This window comes from Tympanuchus pallidicinctus, unplaced genomic scaffold (genome assembly GCF_026119805.1).
Source record: "Tympanuchus pallidicinctus isolate F22 unplaced genomic scaffold, pur_lepc_1.0 scaffold1, whole genome shotgun sequence".
NCBI classification, from domain to species: domain Eukaryota; kingdom Metazoa; phylum Chordata; class Aves; order Galliformes; family Phasianidae; genus Tympanuchus; species Tympanuchus pallidicinctus.
Window position 1 is genome coordinate 13,999,141 of NW_026294618.1, and position 25,879 is coordinate 14,025,019.

Genomic DNA, 25,879 nt, shown 5'->3' on the forward strand with positions numbered 1-25,879 from the left:
CTGGTGATGAGAGCTATCCTGAATGCTTTAACTGTGAAAGGTATTGATGGTTTGTGCTAAAGCTTGGTTAGAGAGGCAATCTTAGCTTAAATGTTCTTCAGGCTTCCCTTTCCTATTCTTTCTCAGGGGTTTTCTCTTTCTTTGTGCCAGCCTTGATATGATCATTAAAACAATGGGAGTTGGGTTGCTGCTGCAATGGGAGATGCCATCCAGTAGGAGACACTGCTGAGCTGGGAGCTGCTGGTTTTTTCCCCAGGAGTGGCAGTGAAACTAATCCCCATTTTTAGGGCACGAGTATTTCTAGGTGCTAATAGTAAAAAGCCAAAGTGCTGTCTCTGGCAGATTGGGTCTGGTATTTCTCTTCCTGTCTGACATTGTTTTGATATGAAATTGCAGTTTCCTTTGAAGAGGAAGCAGAGTTGGGAGTGAAGACAGCGCTCCTTTTTTTTGTTGTCGTTCATAAGAAAACACCACAGCCTTTTGTTGCTCTCCATGTCTTGTCTATCAGTGTCTAGCAGACTGACCCTGATGGGATCAGTTTGTTTCCAAGTAAGGAATGAAGGAACTGGAAGTTCCCATCTTTTCAAGGAGATAACATTAAAATGGAAATGCATCATCTGGCACTGTGTGTAGGAGCTTGCCTTGCATAGGGATGAGCTAGGAGCAGTATAATAACTGTTGGCAGCCTGACCACTGATGTGGGGTGGGAAACCTACTCCAATTCTGTGTTGTCCCAGCTCTTCTAATGAACATGTTCTAATGGATGTGTCTTGGCAAAAACTGAACTTATGAGCACGTGGAACCACAAGTCATTCTCCAGTCAAGCTTTGAAACTCTTTCTTCTTAAACCAAAGCCTTGGGGCTTTGCTCTGATGCTCTGTCCTTTATTTTTTTTTTTTTTTTTCCTGGTTGAAGTTCACTTTGTTCCAAAACCAGTACTGTACAATTAGTAGAAACATTAGCCACCACACCAAAAATCAGCCACAAAATTGTTTAATTTTAAATCCAATAGAGATTCCATCTTTGTAACTTACCAAAAAGTAATAAATACTACCATAGTACCACCTGCCTCGGAAATATGTTTTTATAATGCTATGAACTGAAGATGTTTGAAGTCACATAAAAAATTACTGACAGTGTTAGGAAAATCTTATTCATCAGCATTTCAATTTGAATTTCAACAGCTGAGGATTCTTATAGTATAATATTTGGATCTTGAAAATTAATAGATGAAATAGTTGGTTTGTTCTTCTTAACTGCCATCAAGAAGACTGAGGTCAATCTTGAAATAGACGTAAGGATAGTATTCTTGATTACTCAGTTGTAAACCAGGGATATCCATGCCAGGCTGCAAAAGGAAACAACATGACTTCAGTATCAATAAAAGTGTTGTGCTGTTCCAAGTTAAAGCAAATTGCTTGCTTCACTTAGGTGGAGTAGAGTCTTGTACTTGCTATGCTTAACAAAGAATTGTCAGAGAATCTGGTGTTTGCTCGGTGGTTTTGGTAGGCTGTCTGACACAGTATTGATATTTCCTTTTTTTTCTCCTTGGCTTGTGCACTGGGAACTTACTGCTTGCCTGATTTCAGGCAATTGTAAACTCCTTTCGGTTTATCTTCAAATGTGCACTCGGGGTCTGGGGAAACAAGTATTGCTGCCTGGTGCAGTCCTAGGCTGAGATGTTTAGTGAGTGACGGCCTTCTACAGAGCAAGGAGATCTCAGAGTCCTAGCATTTGTTTTACATCAGTTCTGTTGCTGGCACTGAGCTGAACGCTTGAAGCTTACCTGGAGGAACTGCCATAAGGGAGCAGACCTATTTCAGGCCAGCAGCTGTAAGCAGCAGATGCTTACTGAAACTGTAATTGCACTCTGCAGCTCTCCGTGATGACCTGACCCTACCTGCCACTAATCCTTTCATAAGCACCAGGGATTAGAGCTGTTTGCAGGGATCCTCGCGCTGTGAGGTGCGATGAGGCGTTTGCTCCAACCCCTGGACTAAACTGGGACAAGCTCCAGTTCGTGCAGTTGTAGTCCAAATACATACATCCATTATACTTGCTGCTGCAACTTCATCTAGATGTTTGAAGGCCACGTTTAGGACATCTCTCAAGCGTTTTACTGACTTCCTATTTGGTTGCAGCAACATCGCTTGGAAGTTCACTGGCAGGCCGTACCTGTGAACACAGCAAAATACCCCACTGTTTTCCACAGGTCACCCCATTCCATTCCTGCTCTTTTCCCTCCTCAACCTCCTGGTGCATTTCCTATTTATGTACTGCAAGGTCCCGGTTGTGCTGTGCTGCCTCCTTCTCTGAAAGCACTTCTATTTTGAAGCCAGAGGGGAACTAAGCACCGTTCTTTTTCCGGTAAGTGACCCCAAAGAAGCATCTCATCAGCTTTATGTGTCACTTGTTCTGTAGTCATCTGTACCATCTCCTGTGAGCTCTCTGTAAGGGATGTTCCCCCCCATGAAGAAAGTGAGCTGGTGCTTTTTATCTTTGATAGGAACCTGCCAGCACCGCACGTGTACCCACCTACCTCAGGACTGATTCAACAAAAACCCTCAAGGCTTTCACGTGAATCCAAGCCACAAACGCTTCACTGAAGTTCACTTTCAGCCAGCGCAGTAACGGGCCCTATGAGAACAGAAATAGCAGCGCTGTGATTCCTCCTTTACTGCATGACACGGCTCCATTGCTAATGCCATGGGAGGCATCAAGGGCTGCTGAGTTAATTCTCAGGCAGGCCATTATTGTCCCATAGTAGATCAGAAACTTGTGTGACCTTGGGCAAATGGTGTTATCTATCCCACGCCTTGGTTTTTAGTGCTCGTTGGAGCTCACAGGCATCTACTGGGATCAGAAAGCCTCTTCTAAGTGAGATCCTTACACACAGGTACCAAAGGCTGTCAATATAGAGGCCAGCAACTTGCTGTACTACTTACATACTGCTGTTTCTTATCAGAAGCTAGCTTCATCAGCTCTTCCTTTTCACATTTCAGTTCCTTCTCATCAAAATAAAACTCTCGAACCATGAACCTACAATTGAATAACATTTGCTCTCACAAGCCATAATCCAAGCAGTATGTACAATCGTTTCTTTTGCTTCTGATGAAGCAAGATGGGAATGTTTTGAAGCTGCTGGTCCTTTAAAGGATTTGCAGGGTGGGAGTTGAAGTCACCTCCAGAAAGCAAACATCCTGTTGTCTATCACATGAGAGCAGGAAGAACAGTTGCTGGATTCCTTGCAAAGCATGACTGCTTACCTGTTCTCTCTAGCTTTAGCCTTGAAGTCATCCATCACTTTTCTAAATAGGGTGACTGTAAAGAGTCCTCCCTCGGCATCCTCAGCGATCATTCTGTGAGAGGGAAAAATCCCTGCTGTGATTCGGCACGGCCGATCTCACACTGGCTTCACCTTTTCCTTTTGCAGTTCTTTCTTTCGTTTATGAGCTCACTCATAAACAGTACCTCATGAACAGTACCTCACTTCTCAAGACAGATGTGATTGAAACAGGGAACAAAGGCTTTAATAGCACCAACCACAGTATCTCTGATGCAGACAACTTGCTTACACGCACACTTTTTTTTCTATTTCCTAATATGTTCCTCTGCTTGTTCCATGCATGTGTTTTTAAGACAGGCAGTTGCACAAAGCTTTCCTCTCCCTATGCTTCCTGCTTCCTCCATTTCAGATAATGTGACAGTCAGGCTCAGTCACCTCTCACACCCTGGGTTGGACAATTTGTCTGCCTTGAGCTGAGCAGAGGAATATTTAATTCCTAGTAAGGAATTTTTTTCATTCTAGGTGTTAATATGGAATATGCTAATGCAAATGGCAGGATAATTCAGTGATTATTATTAGATTAATTATTAGATTATTAGAATTATCAGATAATTCTATTTTTCTGCAGAAAACAAAGATGCAGAAGTAGTGATTTTTTAAAAGGAGCTTTCATAAAGTGGCACATGGTTATATGTCTGAATTAGGCCTGGATTACTGTAACAAGCTTTTATCTTTCTAAAACAAGCAAAAGCCCTGTTTTGTTGTTCATATGATCACAGCAAGGGGAAAGAACTAGCTTACTGGAAAAGGGAGCAAAAAGAAGCTAATTGTAGGAAAAAAAAAAAAAAAAAGCAGAGACTGAAGCTTTCATCTGTACTTTCCTTCAACAGAATAATTCCCAGTTTCAAGTGAGAATGATAATAGGCAAATCCATATGTTAACATACAGAGCCTATGTGTTAGTCAACTGATTCTTGAGCAACTTGAGTGACGGATATGGCAGAGGTATCTGCAGCCAGCAGGGTCTTGAACTTGGGATGTCACTTACTTGGTGGAGCGAGGCACTACCATATCAGACAGGGATTCGTAGGTCTTCTGCCACTGTACGTAGCTTGATCTTTGAGCAACACAAAGGAAAACAGAGTAAATAAATGCAATATACCAAAAAGAGAATGTGTTGATAAAAATAATGAAGCTAATTGCTTAGAATAGGAGCTCTTTGTGCTGGGTTTTGTGACAGCAAAGCTGCTTCTTTCCTTTCCTGTCCTAAGTCACTAGCTACAGGGAGGTTTCCCATTATATCATCCTCAGTCCTCCCTCACTCTGGGTCTTGGGATGAGGAAGCAGGAAGCTGGGGGTTGAAAAATTGAGGTTTCCATGCATAGGCTGCCCTGTGTCCTGCATTCCAGGAGCCCCACATAACTGTCTCATGGTCCAGTGCTGACGTGGTGCAACACTGGCAAGTAGCAGCACTGGCAGAATGGGGCCAAGGGAAGGGAAAGTTTGCAAAGTGAGTTGTGTTTATAGCAGGAACCCAAAGAAGATGCTGGTAATAAATTCAATAAACTTACCTCAAATAGCTTTTTGAAATGTGTTTGTCAGACAGAAAAGTGATGGTACTGTGTGTGCATGTTGGAATAGTGTTGTACTAAGAGGACAAGTTTTGTGTAGGCTTTCAGAAGGAAGGATGCCTTGTACCTTCACAACTGATGGCGATAGCAGTTATCCTATGTGCAGGCACTTACAAATACATGACCAGCAGAGCCCTTGTGAGTTTGACAGGTCTGATTCTTTTTATAAACTGTATCAGCTCCATTACAAATATGTTCTGCCGCGTTGGTTTTTCTTAACTCCTACCAGGAAGCTGTTTGAGAACCCATTCTGTAACATTTACACACCTACATCCCACTTCTGTGCTGCTCTGAGCTGGGAGCAGTCTGTTCCTTTTGCTTATGGTTCCACCTGCTCCCCAGACACAGCACAGATCAGCTGCCCAACTGCAGTGCCTGCATCCAACACTTAGGTCTGAAACTCAACATCACATCTGAGCGTGCGCACACCATCGCCTTACTTTGGCACCACAACCAGCAGTGTGATAAGGTACTCAGAATTCAGAACAAAGTCTTCCTTATGCACGATGTCTGCCAGGGTCCGAGTCAGCAAGTTTCCCCTAAAGAAAACGAAACAAAGAAAAAATGACATTAGCAGGAACCCAGCAGCAGCACACCATGCTGTAGATATGGTTGACAGTAGTGCACCCTAGAGTTGAAAAACACTAGAGAATGAGGTGGCTAAAGGACATGGCTATGCTCCTAGGAAGGCCATTTATGTTTATTGCAACTCCAGGTAGCAGCACATAGGTAAAGATCATAAGCAATTGAAGATGGTAGAGAAAATATTTTGGAAACTCTGAGAAAGTATTGCCCTGACCAGCAGAACAGAACAAAAATGAAATGAAAGTCGGATGCTGGTGAGATAGGCTCAGCAGAGAAGGAAAATAAATGCTTTTGCCTGGAATATTGTAAAACTGGCTTTCTGAAAAGAAAAGCATTTGCACTGCTTCCAAAGGAGACAGCACTGTGTTGCAAAGGAATCTACTGGCTGACGCAGCTGATCTAATTTTTCACTCCCTAAAACCCCATCAGAGCAATATATTGACATTTGGTTTTGACTCTTTACCACTGCTTTGTCCTCCCACTGCTAATGGAGTCATATAAGGAACTGCAGTCTCCCCTGAGCTGATTTTAAGACATGCTGCTCACACCAGTTTCCACCTTGGCTTCCCCTTCATCTCTGGATGCTCAGTGTGCCCCAAAGTCAGGCACTACGTTTGCACCCATCACAGCACACACAGTTCACTGCACAGCAGTAGATATGGCACACACTGCTCTCACGTCATCCATGCAGCATTCCAGAGCTCAACAGGAACACGCTGTACTTACACAGTTTTTTTCTCCAGGCTTTGCAAATTTCCTTTAATGTTGTTGTATGCAGCTGATCGGGTCTTTAAATCTGCTTCTATCTGAGTGACTTGCTAAAACAAAACAAAAAAAGTGAAGTGAGAAATTGCTTGAGGCGTCATCCTCACCTTCCTCCTCCTACCTCTGCACTGCAGAGAGATAACACAGCTGCCAGCCCCTCCTAAAACCATCTGAACAGAGCCAGGAGGGAGCCCACTTCAGTTCTGGGTTCCACTGAACTGCTCAGTCATGGGTGATGGTCTCTGCAGCAAGAAGGACTTGGTTAGCTGTTACTGTGTATTTCGTTTGCTATCTACACTGAACAACGGTTCATTCCTTCCTGAACAGGCTGTCAGTGTAAATAATTCATCCAAACTGCAATGTGTTGGATTTAATGTAGGCCAATGATTTCACAAGAAAACCCCAACATGGAGAATGATTATACAGTAAGTAAAAACAATAAAATACTACAGTGAAGGGAACTAAAATGTAGAATGTATCAGTGTAGTCCAATAAATCTGATAAAAGTCCATATATTTATGGAATGAATAGGTTTGTATATCTCTGTATAGATACAGACATGTAGATATTTATTGGTGTTATTATGGTAGAAATTAAAATAAATCAACTGCTGCAGTACAGCGAGATTCTGAACGTGCTTCTGCCCAAACCACAGGCAGAACTCTCATTGACTGCTGTGACAAAAGAGACCAAAAACTGCCAAAAGACATGATTCACCATTCGGAGATCTCCTGACAACCTGGAGCACAGTTTACCTTTGCTAATGCTTCTGATATATTCTTCAGTGGCTGCTTTATGGGATATTTGGCCATGTCCCACTCAAACCGGGTCAAGTAGCTAATCAGGTCAACTGGAAATACAAAGAAATGCGTTAAAGCAGACAGCTGACACGATGGAAGCTCAAGGCTGGGGTGGTAGCCCCCAGCTGTATCCTGTGTAGAGCTTTGGTTAGTCCACCTCTGAATTCTCATAGAAATTTGATCTAGATCATATCTACACAAATCAAATGTTCAATCTAACCATCCCCAAAGAAAAAAATAGTTGAAACAGAGAGACTAGTGTTTGCTGCACTGAGCTTCTTCCCAGACAGGTAGGATGGAGAACATTTGGGAAGTTGCCATGGGGAAACAGGGCAGAACAAGCTCAGGAAGCTAAGGAAAGGAGGGATGAGTAGGGCTGCTCAGTGCTCCTCACTGCCTGATGCAGAGTTAACCATTCCCAAGGCAAGGGCTGAACGCAGCTCCTCGTGGGTTGCACACAGTGTGAGGAGCGCTGTATGAACAGAGGTGCATGAGAAGGAATGTGAAAAGTTGTTTAGTTGCTACAGCACCAAGCTAAGGGTACCACCCCGCCTCGTGTGACATCAAACACCCTGCCAGGGGAGCACTATCCTTTCCGTGGGCTCCTCTCACCCCACATCAGAGTCAGTTTACCCTATTAGATTTCTGAAGCACGGAAAGTTTTATGAAAGGATGAAGACAACTTCTTATCTAAGGATATATTGAACAGAAGGCAGAAAACACTGGCATGACCATGTTCTCCCTCTCTTTCAATACACAGATTCAGCCCTTCCTGCCAATGCATGACCAGGAAGCACAGGAAGCATGTGGAAAGGGGGCAAAGCAGAGATACAGAAGTTCTCTGTGCCCCTTTTATTCTCATATTCCCCAGTCTCAGCAGAACTCATCTGTTCAGCAGTTAAGCACAGGGTGAGCCTTCAGCCCATTCCACAGGTGTACTCCTTGGCCATGCTCCCAATTCCCTTCCCTTCTACACTGCTTCTCCTTACTGTTGCCCAAGAGAGATGCCTCCTCCTCAGCAGCCCAGGAATCCCACAGGCTGAACACTTCCTAGCTCTGCTGCACTCAGCCAGCTCTAAGCAGCAATATAAACTACCTTCTCTACAAAATACTTAATTCTTCTTTGCTGATGCTTGCAGTTCCCCTTCAATTCTAATCAGACAATTGCTAGACACAGCCAACAATTGAGTTGGCTGGTAGACCAAACTGCTGTCAGGAATTCATACAGCTGAGCTAAAACCAGAACATTTGTAATCAAAAAGCTGAGTGTGCACGGTCCAATAGCCTGAAATTGGACTCTGCAGCAAGAAGCAATGTCTTACAATTTTGATTCTGATTTCATGACCTTCAGTTTTAGGGCCTTTTTTCCATCCAAAAAGGGACAGAAGAAGAATTCAGTGTTGCTGCTGCTTGTGAGGAATGATACTAGATTGTAACAGGGGAATCCTAAATATATGTATCTATATATTAAAATCAATTAATTTTTTTTAAAGACGGCATCAATAATCTTAAAAAAGTCTTAGTTACATATGGCTCCTTTGGATGACAAAGGACTGAAATTAGTAGCATATACAAGAAACTTCCACATCCTTATATTACAAGACATGCAGAGCTGACAGGAAGGGAAAAGAATGTAAAAAGAGGAAACAAAAGAAATAAGTTCAACCTGTTGTTTCTCAAGTCATAGGGATATCGTGATCAAGCTACGAGGTCGTTACTTGAGAAATCCATCGTAACGTGATCACTGTATCTCTACAACCAGACCAAGACTTGTTTCTAGCACTACTACACCCAAATGCATGCTTGTAGCAACACTGCAATCAGCAATCCTCAACATACTTTTCAGACATTTCATTTTATCCTTTTGCCCTGTAACATAAATAAGTGGGATTACTGTACTTGGCCAGTAGTTGCACACATAAAAAGCCAGTCTTATTTCATGCACAAAGGACATTTCTAAAAGGACTTTCTCCCCAACCTATGAAGATGGGGAAAAGTCTGGAGGTTGAGGTGCACAAGGAGTGGCTGAGGTCCCTCAGTGCGCTCAGCCCAGAGCAGAGGAGCTGAGGGGAGGCCTCAGGGTGGCTGCAGCTCCCACAGGGAGCGGAGGGCAGCGCTGAGCTCTGCTCTCAGTCATGGAGCTGTGTTAAGGGGGGGGTGAGGGGGGGTTAGGGACAGGGTCTGCACCTGAGGGCGGTGGGCGTGGAACAGGCTGCCCAGGGCTGTGGGCACGGCCCTGAGTGCCAGAGTTCAAGGAGCATTTGGACCCTCAGATACAGTGGTTGATTTTGGGTGGTCATGTGTGAAGCCAGGATTTGGACTTCATGACTTTTGTGAGTCTCTCCCAAATTGGAGAGCAGAGCAGGGCCTCACAAGGGAAACCAAAGAGAAGTTATTTGTAATGGAAACAACAGTTCATGTCCCAGCAGCTCTGGCATCACCCTGTGAGTGCAGCCTGGCTCCTCTAAGGAAGCAGCATAGGGGCAGGGCAGTGACAAGGCCCTCCTCTGGCAATGGAGATCTCACATCAGCGACTGTGCAGGCCTGCAAGACCTCACCACCTATCTGCTGTAGAACAGCACCACAGCTCCTCTAACAAAGTACGTACATAAGCCAAGCTAGCAGAGCAGGAAACTCCTCAGGCTTTCACTGTTACTGCAATACTGTTTATAACAGTATTTCTGGTCTTGCTGCTCCCAACCAACTCATAACTCCCTAGTAGTTGAATTGTTGCCCCCAGCATCCACCTGTGATGTTAGAAATCCACAGCTGACAGAGCACAGGCTCTGCAGCAAGTGCTCCTCCAGAAAACAGTGCCAGACACTGAATGTTGTCCTGGAAGCAAAGCTGGAACTGTATAGAGTTTGCATTAACTCTGGAAAAAAATGTAACGTGGCTGGATGTGCTCTTAGAAAATATTCCTGAGGGTTGTCTTGTCTAATAGGTGAGTGTTTCAATTCTGAATGCTCATATTCTGAAGCAAACATAGGCAGCATCAGTGCATTAACATACCCACGTTCACGGCACCTACCTCCATTGGCCAGAAGATTTTCCTGGACTTTATCTTTGGAGTCCTCCATAACTTCTCCTATATACTGGACTATTTTCTTAATTACACTTGGGTGTAATTAACAAGAGAAGCTTCATTAGTAAAGAAACAACAGAAATATAAAACAGATACTACAATGATCTGATAAACAAGGAGATACCCACACAAAACACTTTTGAAGCAAGGCAGGTAAACTAAAATGGCAATAAACAACCTATGGCATACAGCAGAACTAAAATACACTGATTTCTGCAAACACATAGGTAATACCATCTCCCCAGTGCTCAAGACTCCCAAAAGATACAGATTCCATTTTCTGCACACTGTATTTCATGGCTCTCATTGCAAAAACTAGAAAACAAGAAACTTGTGTGCACGTTCTGAAGGAGGGACACAAGGCTACACACAGAACAGTCCAGTCTCACCCCGGTTGAAGATTTGCTCCATGGGATGCTAAATAAACTTTTGCAGTTGTTCTTTATGACACCAGACAGGAACAGTTCAGAGTCTAGGCTTGCTGCACAAAATACAGCTGTACCATACCCTGGGAGGAATCTACACCATTTCACCCCAATTCACAGCCCTCTAAGGGCTGTTCTTGTTTTCATTGTCAGGCTGCAGATGCTTAAGGACCTCAGGCCAGCTGAGTCCTGGTGGAGAACTGCATTTTCATAGACTAATACTGAGTTGGAAAGCTCCCTTAAAGGCCAGTTGTTCAAACTCCCCTACAATGAATAGGGACGCCTACAGCTCCATCAGGTTCTCAAAGCCCCATCCAGCCTGCCCTTGGGTGCTTCCAGGGATGGGTGATGGGGTATCCATCACCACTCTGGGCAATGTGTGCCAGTGCCTCACTACCCTTGTTGTGAACAGCTTTCTCCATATATCCAGTCTAAATCCCCTGTTTTAGTTTGAAACCATTTCCCCTTTTCCTGCCAGAACAAACCTTACTGAAGAGTCTTTCCACATTTTGCCCACACTCAGGCTGAGGAGAGAGTGCAGGTGTAACCAGGATGTACTCTTGTGCTCTTTCAGATTTTGCTTGTGAAAGTGTTACAACGCCATTACTCTATTAAAAATTTAATAAAATAAAATAAAATAAAATAAAATAAAAGTCAAACACTCTTTAGGTCATACTGTATATTAACCATCACTCCCACTGAGTGCACAGAAAGCTGCAGGCAGCAGAACCCTGCAATCTCCAGCCTCTGCACAACGCCCTGCAGACATGGGATCCAGAGAATGCTCAAGTAGGAGTGACGGATGGGAACGTCAGCTTTAGAGAGCACCACATTACCCTACAGTGACATGGAAAAACACTCCACCTCCCTGTGTAAATAAATAATAAAAGTACATGGAAACAATAGATCCTGCAAACTCCTGCCCCTTCTCTGCTGTCCTGGCAGGAGGCAGCGCTGACAGGTTTGCGCTGCCTTTATTGGCAGTCCTGTCCTTATTTAGCAACAGGTTGCAGAGGAGCAGGAATGTAAATGTTCAGGTCATTTGAACAGGCTTGAACTCTCCAGATGCTGTTTTCTTTGGCTAAGTACAAGTGCTTGGTATTTTAACCCTTGAATCTCAATTACATACTCAAATCTTGGGCATTTATTTAACACAAAATGATATTGTAATTCCAATCCATTTATCCTGATAATTCTTTGCTATTACTCTCCTCTCGTCTATTTTTCTTATTTTTAAGCAGATTTTCCTTAGTTTTAAATCTCATTGATCCTTTTTGATCAGTTAGTTTTACAAACAAAGAGGACAAACAGGAGGAGTCCATACCCAACAGCTCACTGTGTAAAAGCCTCACTGACTCTTTTGCTCAGTGCATACATCATGTCACATGGTAAGCGCCACTGCTGTCACTGACAGGACAATTAACGAGTGAAGTGGCATTCAGCTTGAACAAGGAACTGTGTACCACCTTGGCGAGTTAAGACAAAGGTAACAGTGGGAACACATCACCTAAAACTCCCCTCAGTGATCTTACATGGACACCACAGCAGGTTTTGCAGAAGTGGGAATTAGCCAAGCCCTCCCAAAAATCACTCTGCATGATTCCCGTATCCTTCAAACTCAGATCTCTCAGTTGCTTGGCCAGCTGCTGCCCTAAGCAGCTTTCTGACTCTGCATTGGAATAGATAGATGGCATTGGCACTATCTCATCCCAGATTGACTCCCGTTTCCTTTTCACTCCAGCAGGAACAATCCGCTGTATGAACACCTTTACAAAGACTGTGGGTAGGTTTCCCTACCAGATGGGGAGAGTCACGATAGAGACGATCTTACTGATTAAGTATTAAGCTGCTCTGTGCTGCTAAATATTCTGAAAAAGCAATTCTGAAAAGATCAACATTGTGTGCAACCCAGTGATCAAATGTTATCATCCTATTTCAGCCCCACTGTGGTACCAGTAAAGTCAGAAAACTATGCTAGGGAGAAACGTATTCTGGCAGACCTACTTCTATGCAAACTGCCTAACACAGGTTTGAACAGCTTACATCAGGATCTCTGTATGCATTTGCACCCACCAAACAATCTATGAAAGCACAAAGCATGTTCAGACAGGCAGCTTCTCACTAGGCCTGGCTAGGGGAAAAAAGGCAAAAAGCCCCAGAGCTGACGTGGCCACAGCTGTATGTGAGGTTTGCTTCCAAAGCAAAAAAAAAAAAGTTTCATCAATAAAGACCACTTTGTGCCATAAAGTATCCTAAAACCTGGCATTTCCTTAGCATCCTGTACTCTATTACTCTTTGTCCACCCAGGTCATCTTGGCCTAAAAGGCAAACTTGGCAGAGATCAGCAAGGAGATCATGTGAGTCTCCCTGCATAAATGGGTTTGACACAATGGCCAGTCAATATTGTGGCTTTCCAGGAGTTGGACAGAGGAAGAGTACCTGATTTCATTCAGAAAAATTTATTCCTTGTATCTCCTTACAACTCCTATATCTGGTTAAAAAATATCAAGAGAAATATTCTGGGAAAAAGAAAAGCGGAGAGGGCTTCATATTCTCTAAATACTGCTTTATTAATTTGAGTTTCTGGATGGAGGGGGAGGCTGCTCTTCAAAAATACAAAAAGAATCACATCTCCTTTGAGAACAGCTTTCCTTGAAAACAGCCACTCAGGCATCACTGTTCAGACAGAACTGACACTGTCTCCATTCAGCCAGGTTTTAAGGAATGGCCTCTTCCTTGTGATGATTCTGTGGCAACTGACACAAGGATTAAACCACAACACAAACCCACCCACTTCAGTCCAGTTGTAGCCTTGGTTAAACCAACTCTGAGGTGAATACAAGGACACACCATCCCATAAAAACAATGTCTGTTCCTCATTTGTAGGTAGTAAATAGGACCTATTTTACCTTTCAGCAAAGGTATCAAGTTTTCCCAACTCATCTGACAGACCAACAAGAGCATCCAGTGTCCCCACCTGTACAAAAGATGAGAAGCAGGTGAGAGATGCACGTGTCCAAGGCTTCTGTCAGCAGTCTTAGGGACTTTGATTTGCTAATTCAACAGTTCTGCAGAACATTATTCAGTCAGTAGATAATAAAGCAACTCCTTTTCTCAAGACCCAGGCACAAAAAGCCTTTTCCAATAAGGGAAAAAGTGTATATGATGTCTCAAGATCAAGCATCAATGTCTTCCTTCCCGTTTTCATTCCTGAATCATTGAGTAGCACAGACTTTTACCTAACAAAATAATGAGTAGAAATGCATGCAGCATGCATACAAAACAAATCTAATGTACTAAGAGAACCAAGGGAAGCAGAGTGTACTCAAAAGAGGGTCTCTGCATTCTTTCCTATTGCCAAGGACTAAGCCTCTCAGGACACCATTTTCCCAGGACCAACATCTGCTTTTTGCATGACTCTGTCACAGTCATAGTTCTATGTTTATGGTATTGCAATACATTGCCAAACCTCTTCTTGTGACGTTGCCAGCTCAACATTACAAAGGGTCAGGCTGAAGGAGTACCGGAGAAGAAACAAGTCTTGCATAGAACAATTAGCAGAACGCAGAGAACTGCCGTATGCTCAGATGATGTCAATGCTTTGTTTCCCCCAACGTTAATGGACTCACACCAGTGCTGGTGGCACACAGATGCTAAAATCACAGCAATCTCAGGTGCATGTGTAAAAAGCAGCATGTGCAATCTGCAGCATCCATGTGCTACTTCAGCATGTTATCACTTCAGAAAAGGCCATGCTCCCCTTTCACTTGCATCCTTAAGTAACTGGAACAGCTCAAGCCATAACTTAACAAACTTTGTGGACTGAAGCCAGACCCTGGCTGCACCATGTGTAGCTTTGAGATGGGTGATGGCAGCTCCCCAAGGAACCAAGTACTGCATCTGTTGCAGCTCCACTGACTTCAATGAAGCATATTTAGACTTCTGACAGATGCAAATGAAATAAAAATTAAGTGCAGATCTTATGAAAGGATTGAAGAAGGCAAAGATATATTAAAAAAAAAAAGTCACGAATAAATGTTCTTACTGATATGAGGCTATACAGCCAGTAATACAGCTGAATATACGCACATCCATTTCCTACAGAGTAATGTGCATTATATAGAACTGTCTGCTCTGTCAGTGGTCTCACTGGAATACTTCTAGATACTGAGCTGCTCCCCATGCATTAGCAGTATGAGATGTACAATGCCGTGTGACTTTTGTGACTGGAAGCAAACTGTACAGCAGATGCAATACATTGTATTTAACCGGTCACCTTCACTCCTTACACACGTATCCTTCCCACATGAAAGTCATCTTCAAGCAAAATGACTCTTGTCTCTCCCCAATCAGTTTTCAGTAGACTGAACACAGCTCACCCCCCGTCGCAATCTTTTTCAGCTCTCTGAAATGACAAATCTCATGTTTATCCCAGTAATCCTTAGTCCTGGCTGGGGATGTTTTGTCACCCATACCCAAACCCTCTCCTCACTTACCTTTAAGTCTGGAATATGGAATTTGCTGTTGCTGGACAGGTTGGATTTGGATGTCACCGTATTCATTCTCTCCCATGCCTGCAGGTTTGTTTTATCTCCTGGGGCAGAAATCAGCCAGAACTCCGACATGATCCAGTACTTTCCCTTCACTCCTGATCACTGTAGAAACACAGAGCAGGTAAGAGGCTAAAAAAAGTACTGTGTAGAATGTGTTCTTCCCTAAGAACCAAAAAAGTTGGAGTGGATTACTGATCTTTTGGTAGCATAATTACAGTGAGTCACTCCTGTCTCAGCCTGAAATGGAACATGACCTTCTCCACAATGTCACATACACAGCGCAGCAGTTCCTCCTTTCTCAGGGTTGTTCCATCCAGTTTCCGAATGAAGAACCAAAGTTCTCTCCTCCCCCTTCCTTCTCCCCCCTCCCCTCCCCGTCCTTTAGCACCCAGTTCAGTCCCCATCACCAGGCTCCATCGTGATCCCCATTGCCAGGCAGACTCCAGTCACAAGGATGTAATTAAGGACTTCTGTTTGACCAATGTCAACACTCAAATATTTGGGCAAAAGTGCAAGCAAGACGTAGGTCTTCTGAACTTACAGGCTGCAGGAGATGCCTGACGGAATATCACTTTCCCCGTGTTTTAATTTCCAGGTTGGGTAGCAAGGACCGGAGGAGAGATGCTCTCAGCAGGACAATATCCACAAAGCAAACGATGGCGCAAATCCACGTGTGACAGCTGCGCTGGCGCTAAGCAAACAGATGAGGGCAGGACAGCAAGCAGCAGAACCACGCTCCAGCTCTTCCACCCAAAGGCTCTCCCGGACCCGTCCCGCCTCGCACGCCTTAGTCCCCGCCGCACGGAATGAGAAACCCGGGGAGCGAGCGCTCGCCCCGCAGCGGCCGCTGCCCCGCACAGCGGTGGCTCCCTGCGGCGGGGCGGGGACGGCCGGGCTCGGGGAGGCGCTCGGGGCGGGGCGGCGCAGGGGGCGGGGCGGGCGCGGAGCAGCGGGGTGTGGGGTGCGGCCCGGGGCGGCGGGAGTATCGCGCTCTGTGGGAGAGGGCCGCGGAAAGCTGGTTCGGCTCGTGCAGCTGCTTGCTATGCTACCTGGTGGGCAATGCTCCAATCACACACAGGTGTCCTAAACTGAGAGGATGGATGGTGTCTTTCCCTTCTGTACTCTCAACTGCACCGCTCAGCTTGGTGCTGTCTGCAAACTGGCTGAGGGTGCACTCGATCCTGTCTACGCAACTGACAGATATTGAAGAATGCCGGTCCCAAGACAGATCCCTGAGTGACACTGCTTATGACCGGCCTCCAGCTGGACTTAGAGCCGTTGACAGCAACCCTTTGGCTATGACCCTCCAACCAATTCTTTATTCACTTAATGATCCAGCCTCCAGCCTTCAAATCCATATCGCTTCAACTTAGAGACAAGGACGTGGTGCGGGACCACATCAAAAGCCTTGCACAAGTCTGGGCAGATGGTATCAGTTGCCCTTTGTCCACCAATGCCATCACTCCGTTTTAGAAGGCCACCAGATTGGTCAGGCATGGTCTGCCTTCAGTGAAGCCATGCTGGCTGTCTCAAGTCTCTTGCTCATCCCTCCTGTCCCTTAACATGTGAAGCCATGCTGGCAACCACATCAGCCAGTTCCTTCAGGATCCTGGGATGCATGTCATCAGACCCCAAAGGAGTAATGCTAGAGTGACTCCAGCATAAGGCTGAAGCAGCTGATGGAAGATGTCCTCAATCACAGCCTTGGGCTTGGATAGACCTGTTCCTGCATCACATTACTAATGGAGAGGTTAATTCTTGGACTCTAAGTTCAGGCAAGATATATTGTACATCTATCTTCCTTTGCTTCTCTTTAACATTTTTACTGAGACTTAAAATAGTTATATAGAGGAGGAAAATCTCTACTCAAAGCTCCCCATGAAGAGACATAAAGAAGACTTCTGGTTGAAATAATCACTGTTTCAGTTTATCCGCTTGCTTATTTTGGTTTATTATGACTGTGAAGCGGAAAGGGACCTGGGGGTGTTGGTTGATGCTCGGCTGAACATGAGCCAACAGTGTGCCCCGGTAGCCAAGGAGGCCAACAGCATCCTGGCCTGCATTAGAAATAGTGTGGCCAGCAGGAGCAGGGAGGTGATCATCCCCTGTACTCAGCACTGGTGAGGCCGCACCTCGAGTGCTGTGTTCAGTTTTGGGCCCCTCACTGCAAGAAAGACATTGAGGCCCTGGAACGTGTCCGGAGAAGGGCAACAAAACTGGTGAGGGGTCTGGAGCACAGGGCTTATGAGGAGCGGCTGAGGGAGCTGGGATTGTTCAGTCTGGAGGAGAGGAGGCTCAGGGGAGACCGCATTGCACTCTACAACTTCCTGAAGGGAGGCTGTGGTGAGGAGGGATTTGGCCTCTTCTCCCAGGCAGCAAACAGGACCCGAGAAAATGGCTGCAAGTTGTACCAGAGGAGGTTTAGGTTGGACATGAGGAAGAACTTCTCTCAGAGTGGTCAGGCACTGGAATGGCTGCCCAGGGAGGTGGTGGAGTCGCCCTCCCTGGCAGTGTTCAAGAGGTGTCTGGATGAAGAGCTGTGAGATATGGTTTAGTGCTTGTGGTAGCAATGGTAGTGGGAGGACAGTTGGACTAGATGATCTTGTAGGTCCTTTCCAACCTTGTGATTCTACGATTCTATGATTCTGTGATTCTATGATTCTATGATTACTGAGGTGGGTGTCAACCTCTTCTCCCAGGTAACAGCTATAGAATGAGAGGTAATGGTTCTTAAGCTGTATCAGGGGAGGTTTGGGTTGGGTTTAGGAAATATTTATTGTCAGAAAGAGTGGTGAGGCACTGGCACAGGCTGCCCAGGGAGGTGGTGGCATCACTGTCCATGGAGGTGTTCAAGAACCATGGAGATGTGGCACTGAGGGATGTGGTCAGTGAGCAGGGTTAATGGTTGGACTAGATGTTTCTAGTGGATCTTTCCAACCTCAATCCTACGATTCTATTCTGTTGGGGTTTTTTTTTGTTTGTTTGTTTTTTCAGCCACAGTGTTCCCATGGGCACAGCAGAAGGACTTTAGTGAAGCTATACAAAAGAACTACCCAGGTGTCTGGTGACATTCATAGTAATGGGGATCACTGTTTAATCTTCTTTCCCTCTTCCCCTCCACCCCACTTTTTTTTTTTTTTATAAGGCTACATTTTAATAATGAAAATAAAAGTTAATTTATGTACATGACATAATTCAAATTTACAGCCTTGTGATCTGAAAGGTGCAGTAAGCCTCATAGCCTCATCAGCAAGGTAAAGCAGAGCTTGCCCATCTCAGACCACATACAGAACTGCCATGGATCCTTGCTGCAGTCTAAAGATGTGGAAATGCTTCACATGATTATTTCTACAAAAATTATGTTCCCAGAAGCTTCTTAAATTTAGAATTGTGCCATCTGATAGCACTTGTAGTGAAGAATGTAAAATCCAAGCTGAAGGGTTGTCAGATTGCTGGATTCTGCAATATACGCCATTTTCTTTCTAAACATTTTTATTGTACCAACGTCACTTTTTTCTCATTTTTTCAATAGGAGTAATTTGCCATGTTTACTTTTATTACAGTGACAACTATTATACTACTTAATTTGTTATTTTAATTGAAAATTATCGAGGAAGCATGATATTAATGTGTAAATAAAGTCCTATCATTTTCTATTAGCAAGTTTTCTGGTTTTATTCTGACTTTTTAATCCTTTTTCCCCCATTACACATTTTTAGGCCTGGATGAAGAGAGGTTGGAGGAGGCCTGGATGAAGAGAGGTTGGCAGGATCATTGAGCCCCTTTGATGGGATATGTCTGTGTGCTGCTCACTGGTGGTAATTGAGCTGTGGCAGCTCCTGTGCCCCTGCTACTTCCTCAGCTGCACTGAGTGCTGTACCGTGTGATCACCAAGCTGCTTAATTCCCTTGTGATCACCACGTGCCTCCCTGCTCCCTTTGATGTGTCACCGCAAGGAAGCTTTCTGTGGCTTTGCCTTTCTTTGTGTTTATGAGTACTCCTTCCTCTGTCACAGTAATGTGCAAAGCACAGCCTCCAAGCAGCCATTAAAAGCATTAATACCCTATCTGAAGTATCTCTGGAGGCAAATTTCTCTAACAAATAATCAGACTTAATTACCCATACAATTATGACATTGACATTAATGGGAAAGCATATGTCAGCTTGCAAAACAGCAACCTCAGAGCTGCAGTTCTCAATAAAACGATTTGTACAACTACTATGTTACAAGCATTATCCATTAATGCTTTTTTTTTTCCGCTGTGCTTCAGAAGAATCTTTTAAAATCCCATTTCCTATTCATGCAAGTGTATTACTGCAGTAACATATGCAGAAGTCTAAAACAGCTCAGTGAAGGAACTCCTAACATGACTTGATCATGGCTAATAATGATGATCTTTATGGTCCCTTCCAATCTGTCCACTCTGTGGTTCTATAAAATATTGTTATTTAATTGAAAACAGTTTCGGTGTACTTTTAAGCATGTAAGTTTAGCATGCAAATTATTTCTCTGTTAGAATTCCTTAGCTGCATGCATGTGTGTACATGAATGGATGTTGTCTAGTTAGCATTAAAGCCAGTAAAGATTTCTTCCACTTTGCTTACCATAATGTTGTTTCAAAACACTGTATCATGCATGTCGCAAGGGAACGTGCATAGCAAATCCTCATACTATAAAAAGAGGAAAAGCAGGCAAAACTATGTTCTGTATCACACTTATTTGAAGTCCATACACCTAGCTGCTCAACTCTATTTACTTGAATTGGAAATCTAAAACTGTTATTTTTGCATGCAACAGATATTTGGGGCATGTTTGAAGCAAAAAGCTTCATCAAAGCTTCAATTGAATCATTCCAATCCAGATTTTTTTTTAACTTACCTGTGTGAGTGTAACAAGGAAATCTGGCTGCTCTAAAGTTATCTGCACTAGCACTTCAATAGTCCAGGTCCTAGCTGATATTTTCCCTATAAATTTTCTTTAAAAAACAAAAAATTTTAAATGTATGCTGTGCCAGGCTTGGATTTATCCACTTTGCCCGAGAGCTAAATATGTCTAAATAAATAAATAAATAAATAAATATAGAGAATCTTGAAATACAATCTTATTTTCTGCAGTGCAGAGGTATTTTATTCCTCTTTTTATGTTCTATGGTCATTGAAATACACCTAGAGTACTGAAGAAGGGATCAGAATCTTTGGGCGTTCTCACCTAAAGTCACGTATCTCCTTAGCATGTCAGAACCTCATGGGTTTTAAACCTCTGGGAATTTTTCATCGTTTCAGTCCTCCTGATCTTGTCTTACATTTTTTGAGGCATCCTTGTGTCATAACGAACAACTTGGGGAGGATGTCTGGGATTCCTTGAGGTGTCCTGAACTGAAAGGGGCATCTATATGTGAGTAAATGGATTCAGCTTTAAATGTCTGTTAACAGTTAGTGACAGTCTAAGGAATGAGATGGTAGAACTTAGAAACAGATTGAATTCACCCCGAAGAAGACGCTAGGTGGCTACTGTGCCACATTGCTCCTCAGGCTTCATTACTGGGATTAAGTAGGTATGCAATTCAGCTGCCTCAGCTTCTAGTGCCATTTGAGATGTCCTCCAGCTCACGCCGCATAGCACATGGGTTTTCCACAGGTCTTGTGTCACCTCATCTAGGTGTCCTGGATACCATGGCAGCTCAAATGCCACCAGACAATCTACATTTAGGTGAGTGAAGCCTTAGCTCCCTGAAATGGGAGCTTTGACATCTAGTACCCACGTAGACACCTACATTAGGTGTCTGGGTCTCAGCTATGGTACCCTTTAATGCAAAGCAGAAAGTGGTGATATTGGTATTATCATTGCTGAAATACATAATGAAAAACATCAAGAAAGACATGAAGGCCCTGGAGCGTGTTCAGAGAAGGGCAGCAAAGCTGTAAAGAGTCTGGAGCACAAGTCTTATGGGGAACGGATGAGGGAACTGGGATTGTTCAGTCTGCACAAGAGGAGGCTCGGGAAACATTATTGCTCTCTACAGTCAACTGAAAGGAGGTTGTTGTGAGGTGGGGTTGGCCTCTTCTATCAAGTAACAGAAACAGGATGAGAGGCAATGGTCTAAAGTTGTACCAGGGGAGGTTCAGGTTGGATATTAGGAAACAGCTCAGAAAGAGCGGTGAGGCACTGGCACAGGCTGCCCAGGGAGGTGGTGGAGTCACCAACCCTGGAGGTGCTCAGAATGGTGGACATGGCACAGGGGGATGTGGTCAGTGGGCATGGTGGGCCTGGGCTGACGATTGCACCAGGCAATCTTAGCGATCTTTTCCAACCTTAATGATTAAATGATTCAATGCAAGGAATTCTGTATTAAGACTTGATATGGTTTTGGTTAGCTCTTACACCAGCTGTGTACTATCATGGGGGAAAAGCTGTGACATTTAGTGGTATGCAAAAACATTCACAGAGTGGAAAAATATCGTATTTTATTTGTTGCTGCTCTTTTAAGTCAGAATAGGCATGGCCTGACGCTCTTCTAACCCCAGGTGTCCCCGTCGCAGCCTGTGGTGGGGAACCTGCTCAGCAGGGCTGGGCTGGGTGATCGCCAGAGGTCCCCTCCAACCCCTATAATTCTGTGATCCGTGTTTAAAGAGATTCTACATAGAATTTAAACGGCGTCCCACTTTTTATGTTTGCGAAGGATGCCGCCCAACCCGATTCTGCAGTGATTCCCAGGATTTGTGAGGCAAGAAAACGAACCTCCTCAGCCACGTCTGCTCAAGCAGCTCCTTCCTACTCTGTGATTTCAGCCCGAGCCCCGCCTGAAATAGCATCATGCAACGGCCTTTAAGCCTTAACATTGCAGAACGCGATTTTACCTAACAGCTCCCTCCCAGCCCGCCGACGCTCGGCGCCGTCCAGGAACGGGAAGCTGCCGGAGCCGGAGCCGCAGCCCCGCCCGTACAGCGCACACTGCTGCCGGGTCGGAGCCGAGCCTGCCTTCCGCTTCCCCTGCGGCCCGGAAGAGGTGTGTGGGCTCGCCATGCAAGTCTCCAGCCTGAACGAGGTGAAGATCTACAGCCTGAGCGCCGGCAGGAGCCTCCCGGAGGTGAGGGGCAGCTCGGGTGGGACGGAGCCGTGAGGGGACGGCGGGACGCGTGGGCGCCCCCGCAGCTGGCGGGCGTTTGAGCCGAGCTGCTCTGCGGAGTTCTTTTTCGTAGGGTCACAGGGTGGTTGGGATGGAAGGGACCTCAGAGCGTACTACTGGAATTTTGAATGCAATTACGGAGAAAGAAGTGATGTTTCAGGCAGAAAAAGAAAAAAAAAAAAAAACCACCTTTTTTTTTCAGATTTGTTAGATTGTAACAGTTCTGTGATTCTGCAGATGTGCTGTAATGTGAATACTGATATGCTTCCTTACAGTGGCTCTCAGACAGGAAGAAAAGAGCATTACAGAAGAAAGATGTGGGTGAGTTTTCCCATCGCAGCCCTCAGCAGAATGAGGCTGTGCACATATGATCTGCCACTCCAGAAGTAGGCAGTTTGCTAACACAAGGAAATTGTGCACAACTTGTTTTCATAAATGCAAATTTAAAGCTATACGTAATGCTAGAAGGCCATACTTTAGTTTCCTATATAGTGCTGTGTGGATAGAACATTGTCAGCATCATTTTTAGGCGTTAAATACTGGGAGATGGTAGACTGTACACAAGTGTGGTGGATGCATCCAACATGTATTTATGATCAAATCTAGTTATAGACCCCTGTATATTTATTAAGCTCAGCTTAGAGTCCAGCTTTGTGATTTATCATATCATCATCATAGAATGGCCTGGGTTGAAAAGGACCACAGTGATCATCCAGTTTCAACCCCTCTGCTGTGGGCAGGGTCACCAGCCACCAGACCAGGCTGCCCAGAGCCACATCCAGCCTGGCCTTGAATGCCTCCAGGAATGGGGCATCCACATCCTCCTTGGGCAACCTGTTCCAGTGCATCACCACCCTCTGTGTGAAAAACTTCCTCCTAATATCTAATCTAATTCTCCTCTGTTTCAGTTTAAAACCATTCCCCCTTGTCCTATCAGTGTCAACCCATGTAAACAGTTGTTCCCCCTCCTGTTTATATGTCTACTTCAAGTACAGAAAGGCCACAGTGAGGTTTCCCCTGGAGCCTTCTCTTCTCCACCCTAAGCAAGCCCAGTTCCCTCAACCTTTCAATTTTACTCTAAATTTGTAATATCAAAGGAAATATTTACATACCATCATGAGCATTGTGTAAAGCAGCCAACTAAATAATATGCATGGAGGTAACAGTGTGCTGGAATGTGTTATGCATCTTTGCTGTGTAGAATATGTCACCTTTTATGAACGCCTGTTATAATTTGTCACATGGTTAGCGCCTCGTGAGAGATCTATTTGGTGTGGTGATGATAGCTGGCTTCTCAGCGTTAGAGTACTGCATTGCTCTCCTGGCCTGTGTTAAAGACAAAGATATACCTTTAAAAATATTCAGTTTTATTCAGTGAACTTTACATACTTTCATAAGAAATCATTACAGTATTGGACTGATAATAATAGTACTAGCTTTACAAATAACTTTTCTTTATGAGTATTTCTTTTTTCTTTATAGATATCCGTAGAAGAATTGAACTTATTCAAGACTTTGAAATGCCCACAGTTAGCACCAAGATTAAGGTATCAAGAGATGGACAGTATATTATGGCAGTTGGTGAGTTAACTAAGGATCCCTTGGTAGCAGAGGCCAAAAGTACTAGTAATGTTTTATCACAGAATATGACAGGTAGAAGATAGAGGGTGTTTTTGTTTTATTTCTTTAATGCAGCATTGAACATTATCGTGGAAGCCTAGTTTTAAGATGTGATGCAATGATTGTCTTGGAACTTAAGTTGAGAAACATTTAATTTTCAGCTGTATTAGAAGAATACCTGTGTTATGAAAACAACAACTTATTTGTTTTTACAGTGTGTTCATAAACTAAACACACCATAGTGTGTTCATAAAGTTGTTTAAATAATTTATGAGTATCACTGAGTGTTTTTTTAAAGCATAGAGGATAATGCTGCATTTCATAACTGCCAAAGTGAGATCCTAACATGAATACTTCAGTTAGCCTTAATGCCACAGGGAGGCTTGGTCTTTCACACTCGCTGGAAGGTGTTGTTAAGTTCTGTTACTAAGAAGCCTCTTTCTCCATTCACAGAAACATAGTAGTAGTAAAGAATGTATACATAAAACATCCTATTTTTAAAAAAACGTGTTAGTGTTATCTTTTTGTTCAGTTGTTTTGTTAAAAATCAAATTCTTCTTTCAGGAACTTACAAACCGAGGATCCGCTGTTACGATACTTACCAGTTATCCCAGAAGTTTGAAAGGTGCTTAGATTCTGAAGGTTAGTATAAGCTGTGGCTGTTAGTAGGAGAAATCTTTTGTCTACAGTTCAGGTTGGACTCAAACAGAAATTTATTTCCCTGTTCTAAGGGGACAGATTATATGTTGGGGGAACAGAGGAATCTAGAATAAAATTCACCAGTCTTCACCTCTGTATTTTTCCTTCTTTTTTTCTGTAAAGTTCTTTCCTCTCTTGGAGTTGTATGAAGACAGTAAGATCTGCTCTGAGCCAGTAAGTGTGGAGCGAAGAGAGAGACATGGCTGAAGGCTGCTGTTCTCACAGGGGGAGTGCTGTGTGTGTGAGAGGGAAAGAGGGAGGGGGAGAGAGAGAGAAAAAGAGAAAGAGAGATAGCTACAGCAGGCAATTCTCCCTTCTGTTGTCTTCCCACTCTGAAGCAGTAAGGTAGAAGAGTGCTCTGGGGTTGCTCCATTCTTACTGAAATGAGTTCTTTTGTTTTCTCACTGCAGCCCAATCAGTTAAAGAGAACTCCTTGATTTGTTTTGTATATTTATTTATTATTATTTTTAGACATAGGAAAGGCCCCAATTTCACACTGTTTGCTAGTATTTTGGAGGGAGAACTTTTGTGGTGATGAGAGCAAGGAGCCATCCAGGCTCTGAGAAAGAGAGAATGTGCTGGAAATGAGACTGAGGGAGGAGGTTTTGGGATCTATAGAGTTGGGGGTTTATTTTGGTTTTGTTCTTTGGAGACTAATGGCAGAAGACAGGTGAATGAAACTGAGGGGCTGAGCACAGAAAGCACAGAAGAGTGCAAGATTGAATCATTAGTGAGAAATGGAACTGGTCTATTTTTGATATGCTATGTAAAAAAAAAGCAAAAAAGAATGAAGCTATTGAATTAGGTCAGGAAAAGGGAAATAGAGCATAGTGGTGTTTTGTTATTTGATTCCTTAGTACTGCAAGGAATCTTGTATGGTGTAGAGTCAGTGCTACCAAGTAGTATGAGGAGGGAGAGTCAGGAAGGCTGGGGAAAGAAAGGCGTGGCATGAGAGACCCACTTTGAAACAGAATATGAGTCATTGTAATGGTAAATGCTTGCTGTTAATTACAGCTCAAAGTTAATTTTTTTGAACTGGCTTCTTGTTGCAAGGTTTTTAAATGTGTTTAACTTGCACTGTATCATAGAGTCACCTTAAATAACCTACCTTATTTAATTGGAAACAGTTCAGGCGAAGCAGCTTCTCCCTAATGTTCTGGACTCGCCTTATTTAAAGCTAATTGGAGTCTCTGTTGAACACCTCAGCATACTGATCAGTAGCCTCTGTGTTTGTGATTATGGGCCCCTCAAAGCTCAATCTCTGGAAGCTGAACCTTAGAAAGGCTGTGTGAAGATGTGTGTGT

General features: G+C 43.9%; 2 protein-coding genes across 7 annotated transcripts in view; one reads left to right on the plus strand and one right to left on the minus strand.

The window, feature by feature from the left end:
* Positions 1-883: 883 nt before the first annotated feature.
* On the minus strand, positions 884-16,003 carry ATP6V1C2 (ATPase H+ transporting V1 subunit C2). Of its 6 annotated transcripts, none has more exons than XM_052690097.1 (13): positions 15,671-16,003; positions 15,073-15,231; positions 13,486-13,553; positions 10,098-10,183; positions 7,022-7,116; positions 6,228-6,319; positions 5,357-5,455; positions 4,334-4,402; positions 3,267-3,359; positions 2,946-3,039; positions 2,540-2,637; positions 2,046-2,175; positions 884-1,348 (listed from the first exon to the last, which is right to left on the minus strand). In XM_052690097.1, the coding sequence occupies exons 2-13, from the start codon at positions 15,199-15,201 to the stop codon at positions 1,253-1,255; spliced, it is 1,149 nt and encodes a 382-aa protein (XP_052546057.1). In that variant the 5' UTR covers positions 15,202-15,231; positions 15,671-16,003; the 3' UTR covers positions 884-1,252. The 6 variants fall into 6 exon arrangements, with proteins under 6 accessions (XP_052546057.1, XP_052546070.1, XP_052546084.1 ...); XM_052690110.1 differs by lacking the exon at positions 15,671-16,003 and adding an exon at positions 15,345-15,457; XM_052690124.1 differs by lacking the exon at positions 15,671-16,003 and adding an exon at positions 15,384-15,454.
* Positions 16,004-22,086: 6,083 nt separating this feature from the next.
* NOL10 (nucleolar protein 10) overlaps positions 22,087-25,879 on the plus strand; it is a 46,282-nt gene continuing 42,489 nt past the window's right edge. Inside the window, exons 1-4 of the mRNA XM_052690072.1 lie at positions 22,087-22,217; positions 22,532-22,577; positions 23,739-23,837; positions 24,441-24,518. Of these exons, the coding sequence (XP_052546032.1) occupies positions 22,152-22,217; positions 22,532-22,577; positions 23,739-23,837; positions 24,441-24,518 (289 nt within the window). The 5' untranslated portion in view covers positions 22,087-22,151. The remainder of the gene's footprint in view (positions 22,218-22,531; positions 22,578-23,738; positions 23,838-24,440; positions 24,519-25,879) is intronic.